Source organism: Anoplopoma fimbria, chromosome 2 (genome assembly GCF_027596085.1).
Source record: "Anoplopoma fimbria isolate UVic2021 breed Golden Eagle Sablefish chromosome 2, Afim_UVic_2022, whole genome shotgun sequence".
In the NCBI taxonomy this organism is placed as follows: Eukaryota; Metazoa; Chordata; class Actinopteri; order Perciformes; family Anoplopomatidae; genus Anoplopoma; species Anoplopoma fimbria.
The window spans coordinates 12,643,242-12,658,344 of record NC_072450.1 but is presented as its reverse complement, the minus strand read 5'-3'; the positions used below and the strand labels follow the sequence as shown (position 1 = coordinate 12,658,344).

Genomic DNA, 15,103 nt, shown 5'->3' with positions numbered 1-15,103 from the left:
ACACACAGTGATTCTCACACACAAATCAACAATTAGAAATTTAATTAGTTTTTTTTGTGTTTCATGTGATTTGGTTAAACATGATTCACACAAATGTTTGAATAAAAAATGTACCCTGTTGTCATTTGTGTTTCTCATCAAACAAATCCAAATTAAGAGAAAAGTTAGTTAACCTGTGAGATTGAGAACTAAATGTTATTAAAAAAATACCTTTGTGAATGTTTTATTTTCCTGGGAAACAAACTGTAAATCCTTCAATCTCCTTTGAAGTGAATGCAACTGATACTACTACTCCATGAATTACAGCTTCCTGGAGTGTGTTCTCCCTAAATCAAGTTCAAAGATATCAATCTGAATTTTCTCTCATGTTACCACATATGCGCTTCATATTACAGACGCCTTTCAACCTTATGTCTATTTAAATTTTTTTTCCATCCATCCGTCATGTTCCTCCATAAATCCCACACTTTCCACTTTTCTTGCCAGGTACGTGACTCAATTTAACGACCAAGATTAAATGGAGAATTTTATTTAAAAATGAGAGACAAAATTACAAATTTAACAATGAGAAAGGAACTTTTAATCCCCCAAAATGGACTTTTAGTATTTATCATAGTCATATATGTCATATTTATATATGTCATAGTCATTTTAGAATGGATTCCATGCACAGCTCCTATAAACAAACACACACCACTGAACTACTGTGTTAGACTCTGCAGAGGACGGGGGACTCTGTTTGTCATGTGACCTCCCCTTAGGCATGTTATCCAACTGCTGATGGCTGGAGAGGGATTTCCTAATGTTGAACCACATATATGACAAAACAGAAAAATGTGCCACTACGTGTTTTGGCGTAAGTCAAAATCTTGTTAAAAAAATAGGACCAATGGAAAAGAAAGATCCTTCAGCTACTTTAATAGACATCCAAATTTTGCTTTTCAATGACGTTGTGCTCCCATGTATTTTGGCCAACAACGTCATATTACACCCCTTTCCCTAAAACAAACAATAAGTAATTTTTTTAACAATTCCTCTCCTCATCTGAATTCATGTTAGGGTTTCCGAGGGCAAGATTTCAACATTGCATGCCCATTGCCTCATGCTTTTCTATGTATAGTGCTCCTCAAAATCCCGTTGTGGCTTTGTCTGGCAGATTTATAGATGGGGCTGCAGATGATGCTCACTGAGATCACTACCTCTGGCTTTGTTGATACCATTATCTGTCTTTTGCAAACATAATTGAGCAGTGTCAGATTAGAAGGAGGTCACTGCAGGGCAAATGTAAATTGTTATAATCAGTCATTAGAGCCAGAGTGGTAATGGCCAAGCCCAGGTCTACAGGAATGTTGTTATTTTGGATGTCAGAGGAGATAGGGATGGACCAAAAGGAATGAAGCAGATTTTCACTGTGGCATTTATTTACCAGCTTCATAAACCTCCAATAAATACTGATCTTTCAGCATGTGTTTATGAACGCTTCACTCACAACTTCGTCTTGTCCCTCACGTTTCTCTGGTTATAATGTCATTAAAAGAGAAAATTGTGAATACTTTGCAGGAATCCGTTTTTTATGGGTTAGTTAAAGTGTAAACTAGCCATCGTAGACCACCTGCATTCACCACTAAATCATCATGTGCTCCTGACTCACGAACAATTTCAGCCAAAACAAATGTCAATGTAGTTTAATGTTTCTGTGCAATTTAACAGACGCAATGTTTTTGTTATGAACAGGTGCCTTGTGTGACTTCTCACGAGGTAAAACAGCCTCACAACAGGTACACATGTGATGACTGTTGGAGTCCTAAAAGTCTCTATTACATTACGCGTAAAATCAGAACATGGCCACGTCCGCTGGTGATGTTTTATGAGTTGATGAACCTTTTTTCTGTGTAAGAAAAGGAGACAACTATCCATCCATCCATCTTCCGTAACCGCTTATCCAGTTAAGGGTCGCGGGGTGCTGGAGCCGATCCCAGCTGTCAACGGGCGAAGGCAGGGTACACAGGGAGACAACTAGCCAATGTTAAATGTATTTCCTCTTGTTTCGTTGTGTTGGTTTATCAAGTGGTTGAGTGCAATCATATTATTTTGTAGTGTCAGTTGATGAAACACATTTCTTAGAAATGATGATCCTAATTATCTTTAAAAAGCCCTTAACCTATTATCATGGTCAGTGGCTCAGTAAAAAATAAAGATTGGATCGTCTCCTGTTCTTTATACTAGTGAATTTGTTATTGCAGAAAGTGGGCATAGACTGTATGATGGTGCTGCCCGTGGAGCAAATAAACTCCTGAGATAAATCACAACTATTTAAGCTACATGAAACACCAGCTGCATGGGAACATGCTGTTCTAATCCAAATGGGATATTACAGGTCCCAGATCCAAGATGGTGTGAGTGGCGAGGTGACGACACGGAGAGACCGGGAGAGGGGCGCTCCAGTGGACCAACTCGGATGGAGGCCAATATAAATGGGATTTGATCACAAATGAATTCATCCATTTGTAGCTGGAGCCAAGTAAACATGTTTATCAGACCACAAATGCAGAAAACATAAAAAAAAAATTAAAAAAAATAAATCAACAGAGAGATAGCAGTTTAACGAGTGCTGTATGGCTCTAGCGTGAGAGTTTACTGGCAGGGTGGCCCGGTGCCAAGTTGACCCTCAAACTAACTCCACTACGCATGCACAGTATGACAGCAGCTTGTTTTGATGTTTGACAGGTCTCTGTGGAAACTGAGCTTGGCTTTGTACAGCCGTCTGGCCCGCTGTTGAGGCTGTGACATCATCTTCTGGATATTCACACCAGTGTCAGCTCCAAGGAAGCCGAAACAGGAGAAGACTTGGCCTCCAAGGACAGCTGTGTGCCACACACACACACGCACACACATCGTCACTGACCTCAGCCAATCACATGCAGAACTTAAACATACTGTATGTTGCCTTTATTGACTAATGGGCCCAAGTTAATGTTGGTGCAAACACGGATTAGACAGGGGCCGATGGCCATTATGATGAATGTAAATAAATTTAGCCTTTTCTGTTTTCAATTCAATTCAATGTAACTTTGTGTAGGGACACACACACATGCACACAAACGATATATAACGAGATAATATAAATTATGCAAAATATTATCGGTTTGACAGGTGTGCAATATAAATGTTTTGTTCCATTTCTGCACACATTATAACATATCTGCTGTTCAGTATGGACCACAGAGTGTTTACTAACTCCTTCAACTGCATACTTTTTTTGTTGTTTTACATTCTACTGATAAATGTAGTTCATAAATATTCTAAAACTCAGAATAAAGGCCTATAAACTTGACTAATTCAACCAATAAATATTCTTTGGTAGTACTGCAGGACCAAGTGATTTTTCAGCAGGTGGACTTACAGTGTCCTCTAGTGGTGATAGTGAGAGCTCCAAAGTACGACCAGTGCACAAGCTTGGATTGAGTTTGTCCATTTGCTGTTATAAGATGCAAAAGATGTATTTCTGTTTAGATGTCTCACTATTATGCAGGAAAATCTACTGAAATGGACATCATGCCATTCCCATAGACTAGTTATCTGATAAAATGGGAAATTGAAAACATCACATCACGCAACTGTAAGGTCATTAAAATTACAATAAAAGGCCACTTGTGGGGCCGACACTACCCCGTCTCTATATAAACTGTAGACTTCCGACAAGATTGGACCAACAATCTTTATACATTTAAATCTAATCTCCATGCAAGAAACATTCTACAAGTATACTCAAAATATAAAATTGTAACCAATGTAGGGTGCAATAAAGCAGAAGACATAATAAATTGCCTGCACACATAAAAGAGACCCGTATAAATTCTGTAATTTGTAATGAAGAGCCATAGATTACATGAAACCTCTCTTACTATGGATTCATATGTGCCTCATTACTTTCTTTTGTCTTTCTTCTTCAGCATGTCAACAACAGATGGAGCCTTGCGCTTTACACCTACAGGGAGGAAATTTGAACTTATTAAAGAAGCAGGATGTTCTGTAAACATGACTAACATCAGAGGAGATAGACCTCTCAGAAAAAAATATACTTTTCTCGTACTACCTTGTTTTTTGCTAGGTGATTTGTTGGGTGATTCAGCGTTGTCTGCGGATCTCTTGGCATAAGCCATCTTCATCCTCTGGATGTTCTTCTTGCTGATCACTTCATGCTGTGCAATGGGATGCGGGTAGTCTTTACCCACAATGCATCCTGCTGCCTGCTGGACACTGCGTGGAGCTTTCCAAGGCTCATAGATATACTGGGCTGGGAACTTCTTAAGAAGAGGAAGGTACTTTCTATAAAGTAGAATGGAAGCAAAATTATTACTATTATTTTTAATATTATAATACATATATTGCATGTATGTACACATGTATCATTTGTGATAACTTTAGCTTGTTAGGTTTATGATCTTACTTGATGTAGTCTCCATTTTTGTCTGTCTTCTTGCCAAATGCGACAGGGGAGTAGACCCTGAAGAACTGGTGGAAGAAGGTACTTGCCGAGAGCCACTGCCAGTTTCCAGCGTTCAGAGCCCAGTCGCCATCCAATAAAAGCTCCTCAAACACCTTCAGGGGCAGTCGGCAAAGTGAGTACTCCACAGATTTAGAATTGCACTCCTATAACACTTTCAGGGTGGATAGTTGAAAAGAATCAATGCAGCGGTCAGATCCTGTTGTTTTTATGCCATGCATTCTTCTTCCTTTAAAACCTGGCGCCTACATTTTCCACAATGCAACTTAAGTGCCGACAGTTTGTTAGAAGATTCAGGTGTAATATGCTATTAGCGGCTAATGTATTTTAAAGGTGCTAGCCTCCAGCAGAGATGAGGAGTTGGATACAGAGGTTCTGTAAGCTCACTTCTTTCTGACTGCACACCCTCAAATTCTTTTTAATTTTCAATCTTGTAATCTCTTCAACCCCAACTGAACCTACCCAAGGCTTTATACAACTTTTTTAAGACACTTGCTGTAAAACCACCCAAGAACTGAAAACCGACTTTATTGCTTAAAATAAATAATGGCTGCAAAAAAACTTTTGAAAATAATAATAAAATCCGGTAAATGAGATCCGCATTATACTACTTAACTCAATTCACTTTGATGACATAAAGTGATAGTCATTTGTTTCAGCACTTTGTAGTGCTTTGCAGTGCCATCCAGTTATATATACATATACATATACATACATATATATATATACATATATATATATATATATATATATATATATATATATATATATATATATATATATATTAGATCTAAAGGTACTTATTTAGGGTTATTCTGGTTGTCTTTTGCCATTTCATGAAGATTTATACATAGTTATGTGTTCATTTTTAGCCATCTCCCACACACTGTAACCTGCGGATGGAAACAAGTGCTGCGGGCCTGGATTGGTCATGTGCTCCGTACATAACTTCATCTACAGAACTACTAGAGGCATTTCATTTCACAAACCTTCTGCCCTTCCTCCCAGCTGATCCACAGGTCTCCCCTGGTGAGAAAACAAGCGACAGAATGTCTGGCCAGGTGGTGGATCCAGCCCTCCTGCCTCAGCTGAGTCATGATGGCATCGATGAAGGGGAAACCAGTCCGAGCCTTAAGGGAAATACAGAACATCCAGGATGACATGAAATATTTTTTATGCTACTGCGATGCTAATGAATAGTCATGAAATTTTTAATTACAGTTCTTTCTATTCATTACCATTTAAAATTTCAAAGGATTCAGTACCTCTCTCCATGCAGCCAGATATTCGGGGTTTGTGTCCCAATCCACCTGGGTACATACTGGGTTGCCCTCCATCTTGTTAAAATTGGGGATCCCCACACTAGCTGTGTAGAAGAACTCTCTCCACAGCAGCTGACCATGAAGAGAAACTGGAGGATTTGAGTGCTTCTTCTGCAAATTCCACACAAATACAGCAGTCAGACTAAAGACAAGAGGCCCATGCATCAATAGTTAAACCTAGAACACATAATCTGCTGTTTCTATGTTGCTTAAATCGACATCTTGCTTATTTTTTACTGTTGAAATGTATTTAACAATGAGGAAAGTTAAGTTACAATACCAATAAAGACCATCAGTTGTGCAGCCTTATTCTTGTTGTACTGTACTGCATCGTGACACTCACCCCTTCATAGACGTTTGTCAGCCTCCACCAGAATGTGCGTGCAGACAGGCAGCCAAAGGTGACATATGGACTGAGGACAGTGGTGCTGGGGCTCAGAGAGTTCGGAGAAGTCTGTGGCTTCTCAAATGCGCACACCCATTGCTGAAGAAAAGACATCATGTAAATAAGACGGAGAATATCCATCAAAGACAAGATGTGTACAGTCTCTGTTCCTGGGTATTTATTTTTTTGTTTCACATATAAATTAATATATCTTATATTTATTAAAAAGATATGGAATCAAATATTTATTAACTCTACTGATGTCTTATGTTTTACTTCTGAAAAGAAAGCTGGACATTTGTAAAGAAAGGTACATTTATGAATGTACAATTTAAAACCCTGTGTGTCAGTCACAATGTGTTTGTAATTTGTCTCTGCTTTGCTAGGAGACCACTATAAGTATCTCTTTAATAAAAGGCAATGCTTTAATAATAAAGCACCCTTTATTGTCGTTTTGGATGCTTGTTTAACAAAGCCCTTACATTAATACGATTTTCTTCTTAGAAGACGTCTCAAATAATTTAACTCCCATGTGTCTCAACAATGAGCTGCGGTGGATAAAACCCTTCAGTCGTGTAGAGATGAAGAATGCACAAGTGTGAGAGTGAAATACCATTCTTTTCATATGTTCGTCTAATCTCTTCAGAGCCTCCTGCTCTCCTCCGGGAAACTGCTCTTCTCCAAGAGCTGCAGTGTCCTGGCCGAGCTCCTCCAGTGAAGGGATCCCATAATCCCTCTCGTGGTCTTCTGAACAAGGCGTCTTTACATCTGTGACGGAAGAAACAAGCATATTTCAATTGACACTTGTTGGGTTTTACTTTCATATGCTAGCTTTCATAAATGTTTACTGTTTAAACTAATTTGTTGTGGCATTATGATAATTTACTGGCATGATCCAGTAGTGGTACCTTTCATATCTTCCATCGATGGAGCAGGGATGGGTTTCTTAGGAGAACCAAGAGTCTTCACTATCGCCTGCATACGGTTATAAGTCAGGGGAGCCTTCCCATTGTTTTCCTCAATTATCCTACGAAGACATGAAAGAAATATAAAAAAAAACATCTGATGCAGCAGTCAACAACCTTGAAATCACTGTGCATAATAACAATAATTCTGTCTGGTTATGTCATATTTTAGTTATGTTGTTTTTATTTTATTACTTATTTATTAAACCTTTAAGTGTGTGATTATTTATTTATTATTCTGGCTTTGATCTTGTTTTTCTACTTATGTCTCTTATCTGTTTGTTTGCACTATCAACTCTGCTGCAATCCTGCAAATTTACCCATTGTGGGACTAATAAAGGATACTTTTATCTAATCTTATTTTAAATCAAATATTTCATAATTAACAATTGCATAAAGTGTAGGTAAAGTAGGGAAACAATGTGTGAATGCCCCGATATGTGAGTGCTACAAGTTCAGCATTGGTAATAATACCTGTCTATATCATAAAGAGTGTGCGAGACTTTGTAGAGGACTTCGACTCCGTGTTCTTTGGCCAGTGTGGTCACTGTTTTGTCTCGGCTCAGACTGTAGGGCTCTGTGTCGTACTCATAAGTCAACTTTGTTATTTTCCACTTGTCGAACAGCTTTGGGAACACTTCTTCGGGCTTCCCTCTCACAACAAACAGCCTGAAGGAGACAAATGCACCACAATATGACATCATAATAACATCTATTTGTGTTTTAAACTTTCTTATTATTCAATAATACTGAATGTTGTGTTCTACCTTGAGTTGAGTTTCCTGAGGCTGCAGTCCAGGTCTTTGAGGGCCCGACCAGGAACCTCCAGCGGTTGATACCCACACAGGTGTCGTTGTGGAGGTGAGGGTCCAGGATGAACACCGGGTACAGCTCCTTACAATCCCTCAGAGCAGCCATCAGTGCTGGGTTGTCATGCAGCCTGAGGCCCTTGCGGAACCAGTGAACGCATGTATGAGCCATACCCCTGAACCTGTGAACACATCAACAGCAAACATTTCTTTATTAACTATGGGCCCTGAAGGAGGCATTATGGAATAGTTACAAAGACAGTGTATTAAATGTTGAACTGGGTGAAAGTTTGAAAATTTCCAGTGGTGCTTTATATATATCTATTCAAACAGTGGCGACCGTAACAATACACGTTTCAATCCTGCTTTAATGTTTGATCATCCATGCACCTATATCTTAGACCCACAATACGACACAGTTGCAGAAACAGTGCCTAGATTTGGCAACAAAGATCCCAAAAGACGAACCAAGAATTTGAAAACAAAATGAGTTACACGCACATGTTAAAAGTTGTGTAAAGAACTTAACCTTAATTGAGCATCAACACAGTTACACTTGGTGGATGCAGTATTTCCTGAGAGGTTTTGTTTGATAATAAGCACGCTGACATGTGTTACAAAACTGGAAGCTCTGCTACGTCATCAGAGGAATCAGCCAACCAGTGAAGAGGTGAAGCCCCACGTGTTGGCCCCTGCAGTTTCTCAGTTTGAACACCAGGTGTCGCGTATTTGCAAACAATACAAGCAATGCCGCACGTTTCCTCAGACAAAAACCTTTAAAAATGTGCTTTTGGGCAGATTCTTGAAAGGAAATTTGCAGGATCCGTACCGACCACTTAGACTACCGGTGAGAGAGGAAAACAACAACAAGTAGAAGTGTTCTCAAACAGCTATACGTGTAACAGATCCGCAGAGGTCATTTCCCGTTCAACACATCAGGATTGTGCCTCTCTGTATCCGCCAGCTCATCGTAGCTCGCCGTGATCGTATAGTGGTTAGTACTCTGCGTTGTGGCCGCAGCAACCCCGGTTCGAATCCGGGTCACGGCATTGCGATACAATGTCACGGCAGATGGGCTGTATTTTTATATTTTTGGCATTGTTTTTTCTATTAGGAAGCTAATATTTTTTTAAAACAACTACATTATTGTTCAGAATGGATAGTTATTAAACATTAAAGTAAATATTGACGTTTTCTTTGGTGAAATAAGTAGACGTACATTTACTCATGTAACGTTAGGCTACTTTCACTTTACTTGAGTTTTGTTTTGTATTGTATGCATCATATTTTATATCTTAATACCCCTCCAGTCCTGTAAAAAACCGTGTTGGCAATCTCCAAATTTGTTTATTTTTAATCAGATTTTTTTTAACCCTAACCCAATAATGTAGCGACCCTTGGTAAGAAAAGCTACGAGACGTGTGCTTGCCTGTTTCGATTTATAAGCGGATAGTACACAAGGTAATGTGGGCCAAACAACCGACAGCACCGCTAAACGCTCTCTTTACAGGTATGACAACCGACCAACCCCGACAGGTAGCGAGAGGTCATGAGACCTTCATGACCTCCTGAACTCAGAAAATGCCACAACTATTTCTCCTAACTTAAACAACTTATTCCTGTAAACACAATAACACTCATGACATAACAGGTTAACTAACTAATTATTATTATTATTATTATTATTATTATTATTATTATTATTATTAATAATAATAATAATAATAATAATAAACGTTCCTTTACAGGTTGAGAAAATCATCCTCCTTCTTCAGATAATAATTTTAGCCTGAAAAAAAGCTGGAAAATGTATCGTCACAAAGCTGAAAATAGGGCTGTTTTTTTCTGAACTAATTTGTAGAGATAACGTGACGTGGTTCTCACCATGCATCTACGACACAAACATTGGATGATAATATATAAAATTAGATGCATTGCCGTAGAATACACTAGCCACCAGTTTGTACAAGGAGTTAAAATAAGCACAAACATAAAAAAAATACACAGCAGTTAAATGCAATATACACAGTTATGCACCAGTAATACCAATCGAAAAAACATAATAGCAAAACACTGAAAGGGACCATTTTTCTGATAAATTAGTATCTTTTAAGTAAGGATTTAAATGCAGGAATTTTGCTAATAGAGTTCAGAGAGTGGAATTGGTGCTATAGTGGCGATTTTCAAAAACAAAACTCAAAAGGCCACTGATGCACCATTAAGGTCGGATTGTACTCAGTGAAGAAGTCCAATGTCCACTCGTGATTCACGGTTTAGGTTGGTTTAATGAAATGATCAAAAGCAAACATTTTTCCTCGTTCCTCTTACTCTGGTAAAAACCATGTCCCTTCCTGGTGCATCACTAACACTGACACACCTCCTACCTATATCCCTCCACCTGGACAAGGGCCTGGCTTGGTGCTCAGTGCCCCTAGTGTATACAAAAAAAGTTAAAAAATAACAAATAACAAAATAATCAAACTAATGCAATAGCTCCAACAGCTGCCTTTACTAAGGTGAAGGAGCTGAATACTTCTTCCACCACTGAGTAGTCGACAATTGGGTTTTTCCTCATTTCCCCCACTTCGCCACCAGAGGGCGACAGGGTCAAAGGGAATAATACTGTTAACAGTTTGGCTGAAACTCATCTAAAAAGACAGTTCTTACTGCAGTAGGATGTTAAAGGTTGCCTGCTTGTGACAGCAACTTCTCCCACAAAACAACCTGAGAAAGATGGGCTGTTTGTTTGCATTTAACGATAACCTTTGAGCAAGCCATTTAATCCCCATTGATTTCAATCGAGCTCAATCAATGCATTGTGCTGATTAGGTATACGGTCTAAAAACGTGAATTCAGTGAATGCTGCCTTTATTTATGTGTTTGTTTGTTTGTTTGTTTATTTATTAAGTCGTTTATTTATTCTTTATTTAGCACATTATTACATTTAGAAAAAGTATATGTTTTGATGCGCATATTTACTTTTTCTATCAATCTAACTCTTGTTTAAATGAGACATAAGGGGGAATAGACAACAGTAATATTATCAGAAGGAAACACTGATAATCTTTGTATTACATGACTGCATTTCATACCGTGGTCATGCTGATTACATGAGAAGGACAGGTAATCTACCTGTGGAGGCAAAAATGTTGAATGTGTTGCTGCCTTCAAGATGTGTCGGAAATATCGCTATTAAACTAAGAGGGCGATTCAACAATTGATAAAATGAGGAAATCTGGCTTGTACTTGGCTATTAAAATGTCACGTTTGAGTAATTTGTAATTTGAAGGTGATTAAAAAAAACAAAAAACACAAAATGTAATGTTGATGTTTATGATTTAACAGCCTATGTGCTTCAAGTTTTACATTGTTTAAAAAAAATGTTAAATATCAATTCATCAATGTCTGCAGCTCCACCTCCCACTATGTTATTATTCCCAACCATGTGGCTGTGGTCACGACGAACAGCAGCCTATCGGAATTTCGTCTCCGGTCGTCCCTCCTGTGAAGGCAGCATCTCAGTCACTGCGTCCCTTGGCTGACGGACTCGCCACTCACCGGCCCTCCTCAGCATCACGGCGGCATGGTAACGTTGAGGAGACGGGGGGAGGAGGTGAGGTGAGAGGGGGGGGCGGGTAGGACAAGTCTCCCTGGACCAGAGAGAGAGAGAGAGAGAGAGAGAGAGAGAGAGAGAGAGTGTGCAGCAGTAATACTATTCACACTCCACACTCACTGAAGAGACGCACACACGGATAAACACGATGCACCAGCGCCGCCGCTCCGCACCGTCACCGCCGCCGCTCACCAGGTGTCGGACTTAACGACGAGGGGGAGGGGGGAGGGAGGGACGTCTCAAACGTGTCAAGAAGATATACAACTTGTAGCCTATGTATGTGCTGTGCGCCCTTCTCCCTGGTCCCGCACGCAGACGACCGAGAAGATGCTGAGCCGACTGATGAGCAGCAGCATCAGGAGTCTGGACAGGGAATGCAACTGCACTGTGAGGCTGCTGGACGACTCGGAGTACACCTGCACGATTCAGGTCAGTGGGGAACAAAAACGTTTCCTGTTTCTCAGATCACCTTGTTGTGGAGGACGCGCTGTTGACACGTAACGGGGCGGTGATCAGGTAAAACGAGCCCCCCCCCCATCTCCCTCTCCTCCCTCTCCCTCCTCCCTCCAGCACATATCTCCCTCTCTCAGTCCGCTGCAAAGGATGTGTCATCTGCCTTAACTCCATGCAATGTCACAACAAATACATGTAAATGTTTGCTATGTGTTTAATGTCGAAACGTCTGTCATCAGTGGTCTGCAGATGCTGCTTTCGTCAGAGACCATAGCCCACCTGTGTAGTCATCATGATGTGCATTGCGTCAAGGATTATTAATTAGCAGTATGATGACAGATGGCAAGATAAAACAAAACAAAAAATTCTGTTAAAGCTGTTGTCATACAGCTGCTTCATGCACGCATGCATGCCTTGATATGAATGCATTATGACACAAATGTGTATAATCTGATTTTGAACCATTTCAGTGGCGAGGATTTCTGGATCCTCTGGCTACGTGATACAGGCAGAGGGATAAGAGGTTTTATGTTCCATAGCAAATGATTTAGATGCTGATTAGTCTAAACAGAGGGTGGGCGTATCTTAATTTGTCTTAACAAAGCAGGTATCACACCCTGAGTTGTCAATTTGCCCTTCAGGCTGACCCTGTGCTTCATCATGGAGTGTCTCTTTGCTATGAGTTTTGGCCCCCAATAGCTGATGTTTGGATTAAATGAATGAGATTTTTTGTCTGCCGGAACCTACAGGTTAACTGAACTCATGAAAAGCGGCGTTTCATGATGATGCAACCCACTTGCCTCATAGAAGACTTAATGATTCAAACTGTCTTGGGCCTATAAAGGTTAGAAGCAGTAGGTGTGTTAGGTATAAGGGGCATTCCGGGGTTTCCTCTGCTCTGTCTGTCTGCTTTCTTATCATTTGATTGAAATGAGTTGCAAAAACACCATGTGCATCAGCCCACATCTCTTCTATCACATAAACCAGTATTATAAAATGATCCAAAATACCCAGGATGCATTTATTAAAGCTAAATGTTGGTAAAGTTTAGCAACAAAAAAAAAAGCATTTTTGATAGTTTATTTGAATTTGGTCTAATGCTGTGTGCTCCACTTCAGTTTTACTTCCATTTTTCTCACTCTGTATTGTTTTGTTTCAGTACATCATTGGCTTTTATTCATTGTTGATACACTGGCAGGAAGCATTGATTCTACTCCATGGTGACTGAGGCTTGTAGTGCTGTTGTATAGTAAGAACTAAGGAAGTCCTGGTTACTTGGTGTAGATAGTGTCTTTTGTTCCTTTACAAGGTTTATTAATAGGTCCCCCATGTTCTTCGGTAATATAGATTCATTCTGCACATTGAAACAGTCAGTCATTGAGTCCCTTGCAGATTTGTTTGATGCATTTCTCTTTATTTCTTTTACCTCTCGAGTTGTCTCAAAAATCAATTGTATTGACATGAATGAAGGTGAGACATGACTCGAGTCAGTAAACAGACTGTGTGTTTATAACCGAGAGCGGAGGAGTAAGAGCAAGTGATTAATGTCCATTACCTTCCTTTTAAATCAAGTGTGTGTGTGTGTGTGTGTGAGTGTGTGTGTGTGTGTGTGTGTGTGTGTGTGTGTGTGTGTGTGAGTGTGTGTGTGTGTGTGTGTGTGTGTGTGTGTGTGTGTGTGTGTGTGTGTGTGTGTGTGTGTGTGTGTGTGTGTGTGTGGATCCCTGCAATGTCTTAAGTGCGGCTCATTGAGAAGTCTGTGTCCAACATGAAACCTGGTTATTGAAGTTGCTGGAACTACATTTGAAGCTTGTTACTCTGAGGGATTCCATCGCTGCTGAATTGGAGATGACAACAAACAAAGACCATCAGAGCACCTGTTCATTTATAAGATCTGTCAGCAAAGGCAAAGCAACCCTTTTCAACGTCTAACAACTTAAAGTGGCAGTGCTCGGGGGACAGATGAAATGGTGCTTTTACGTCAGATTCGGGTCCCTGCTTGTGCTCGTCCTGTCTATAATTAAATAATACAAGTCGCCAACAAGTTGGAGGCCCATGATTGTTTTTTCATACATGTAGTTATGTTTTTTTAATTTAATGTTTGTGGGACTGCACAGAGAAATGGTTTTGACTTCCATGTCATGAGGTTAAGTTTCTATTAATTGCATTTGGAGTGAAAATAAATGCTTCATTGTTAATGCAACATCCAGACTTACCTTTTAGTTTAACGTTAATGTTTTACAAGAAAAACACTATGTAACTTTTTACCAAAGTACAGCCTGCAGTTGTTCCATCTTCACTTTTGAAGAGCTCTCTCAGCGAGTCATGATTCTAGGTGAACCTTTTGGCCGTGCTGACCAAACTCTTTTAGCAACTGAAAGCACACAGCGGGGACCGAATGAACATTTTTAGTGGAGCTTCTATTGAGAGGGATTATCTCTCTATTGGCATATTTCATTATTTCCACCATGAAATAAGTCATTATTTCACACTACAGGGCTCTTGATGAAAACACAGCTGGTCTACATGAAAACATAAATAGGATCATCGGCTTAATCAATTGTCTATTGTTTACAAAAACAACATCACCATTTATTTGCTGGCATTAGAGTATGTAAACACAACATTTAGGGAGTTATATTAATTACGGTCTGCACAAAGCGTCTGCAAAGCAAAATAAGCCCCGGTGAACCTTTTTCATCTGCATAAAGGACATTACAGTGACCTTAGTGGAGCATGACAACACTGTTGACTCACTGAGAATGGGAGCGGATGGCTGTTGTCCTTTCCTGCACACCTTGGAGATGTGGCCCAGAACGAAGGCCCCTTGTGGGGTTCAACAATTGTCACACTTTCCATTTAGCTCAATTAGTACACCTCGAGCTGCTGCTGGTATACTAAAATTCCATCATGGTGGAATGATGGTCGATATGACCTTCATAAATTGAAGAAAAATGTTACTGCGAAGGCAGCATGGAGTGTAAAAGGAAGGTCGCGAGGCAAATAGGTAGAGAAGGACGGATTCCCTTTGCTCGTCAGTTTGCCAGACTTA

General features: G+C 39.8%; 1 protein-coding gene, 1 non-coding gene and 1 pseudogene across 2 annotated transcripts in view; 2 read left to right on the top strand and 1 right to left on the bottom strand.

Moving 5' to 3' along the window:
- Positions 1-2,950: 2,950 nt before the first annotated feature.
- LOC129109214 (cryptochrome-1-like) lies at positions 2,951-8,613 on the bottom strand (annotated as a pseudogene).
- A 352-nt stretch (positions 8,614-8,965) lies between these two features.
- Positions 8,966-9,037, top strand: trnah-gug (transfer RNA histidin (anticodon GUG)). The gene has a single exon. It is a non-coding gene; the product is annotated as a tRNA-His (tRNA).
- A 2,885-nt stretch (positions 9,038-11,922) lies between these two features.
- Positions 11,923-15,103, top strand: part of LOC129106790 (FERM domain-containing protein 5-like) — a 63,033-nt gene continuing 59,852 nt past the window's right edge. The window contains exon 1 of the mRNA XM_054618015.1: positions 11,923-12,030. Coding sequence (XP_054473990.1) covers positions 11,929-12,030 — 102 coding nt within the window. The 5' untranslated portion in view covers positions 11,923-11,928. The remainder of the gene's footprint in view (positions 12,031-15,103) is intronic.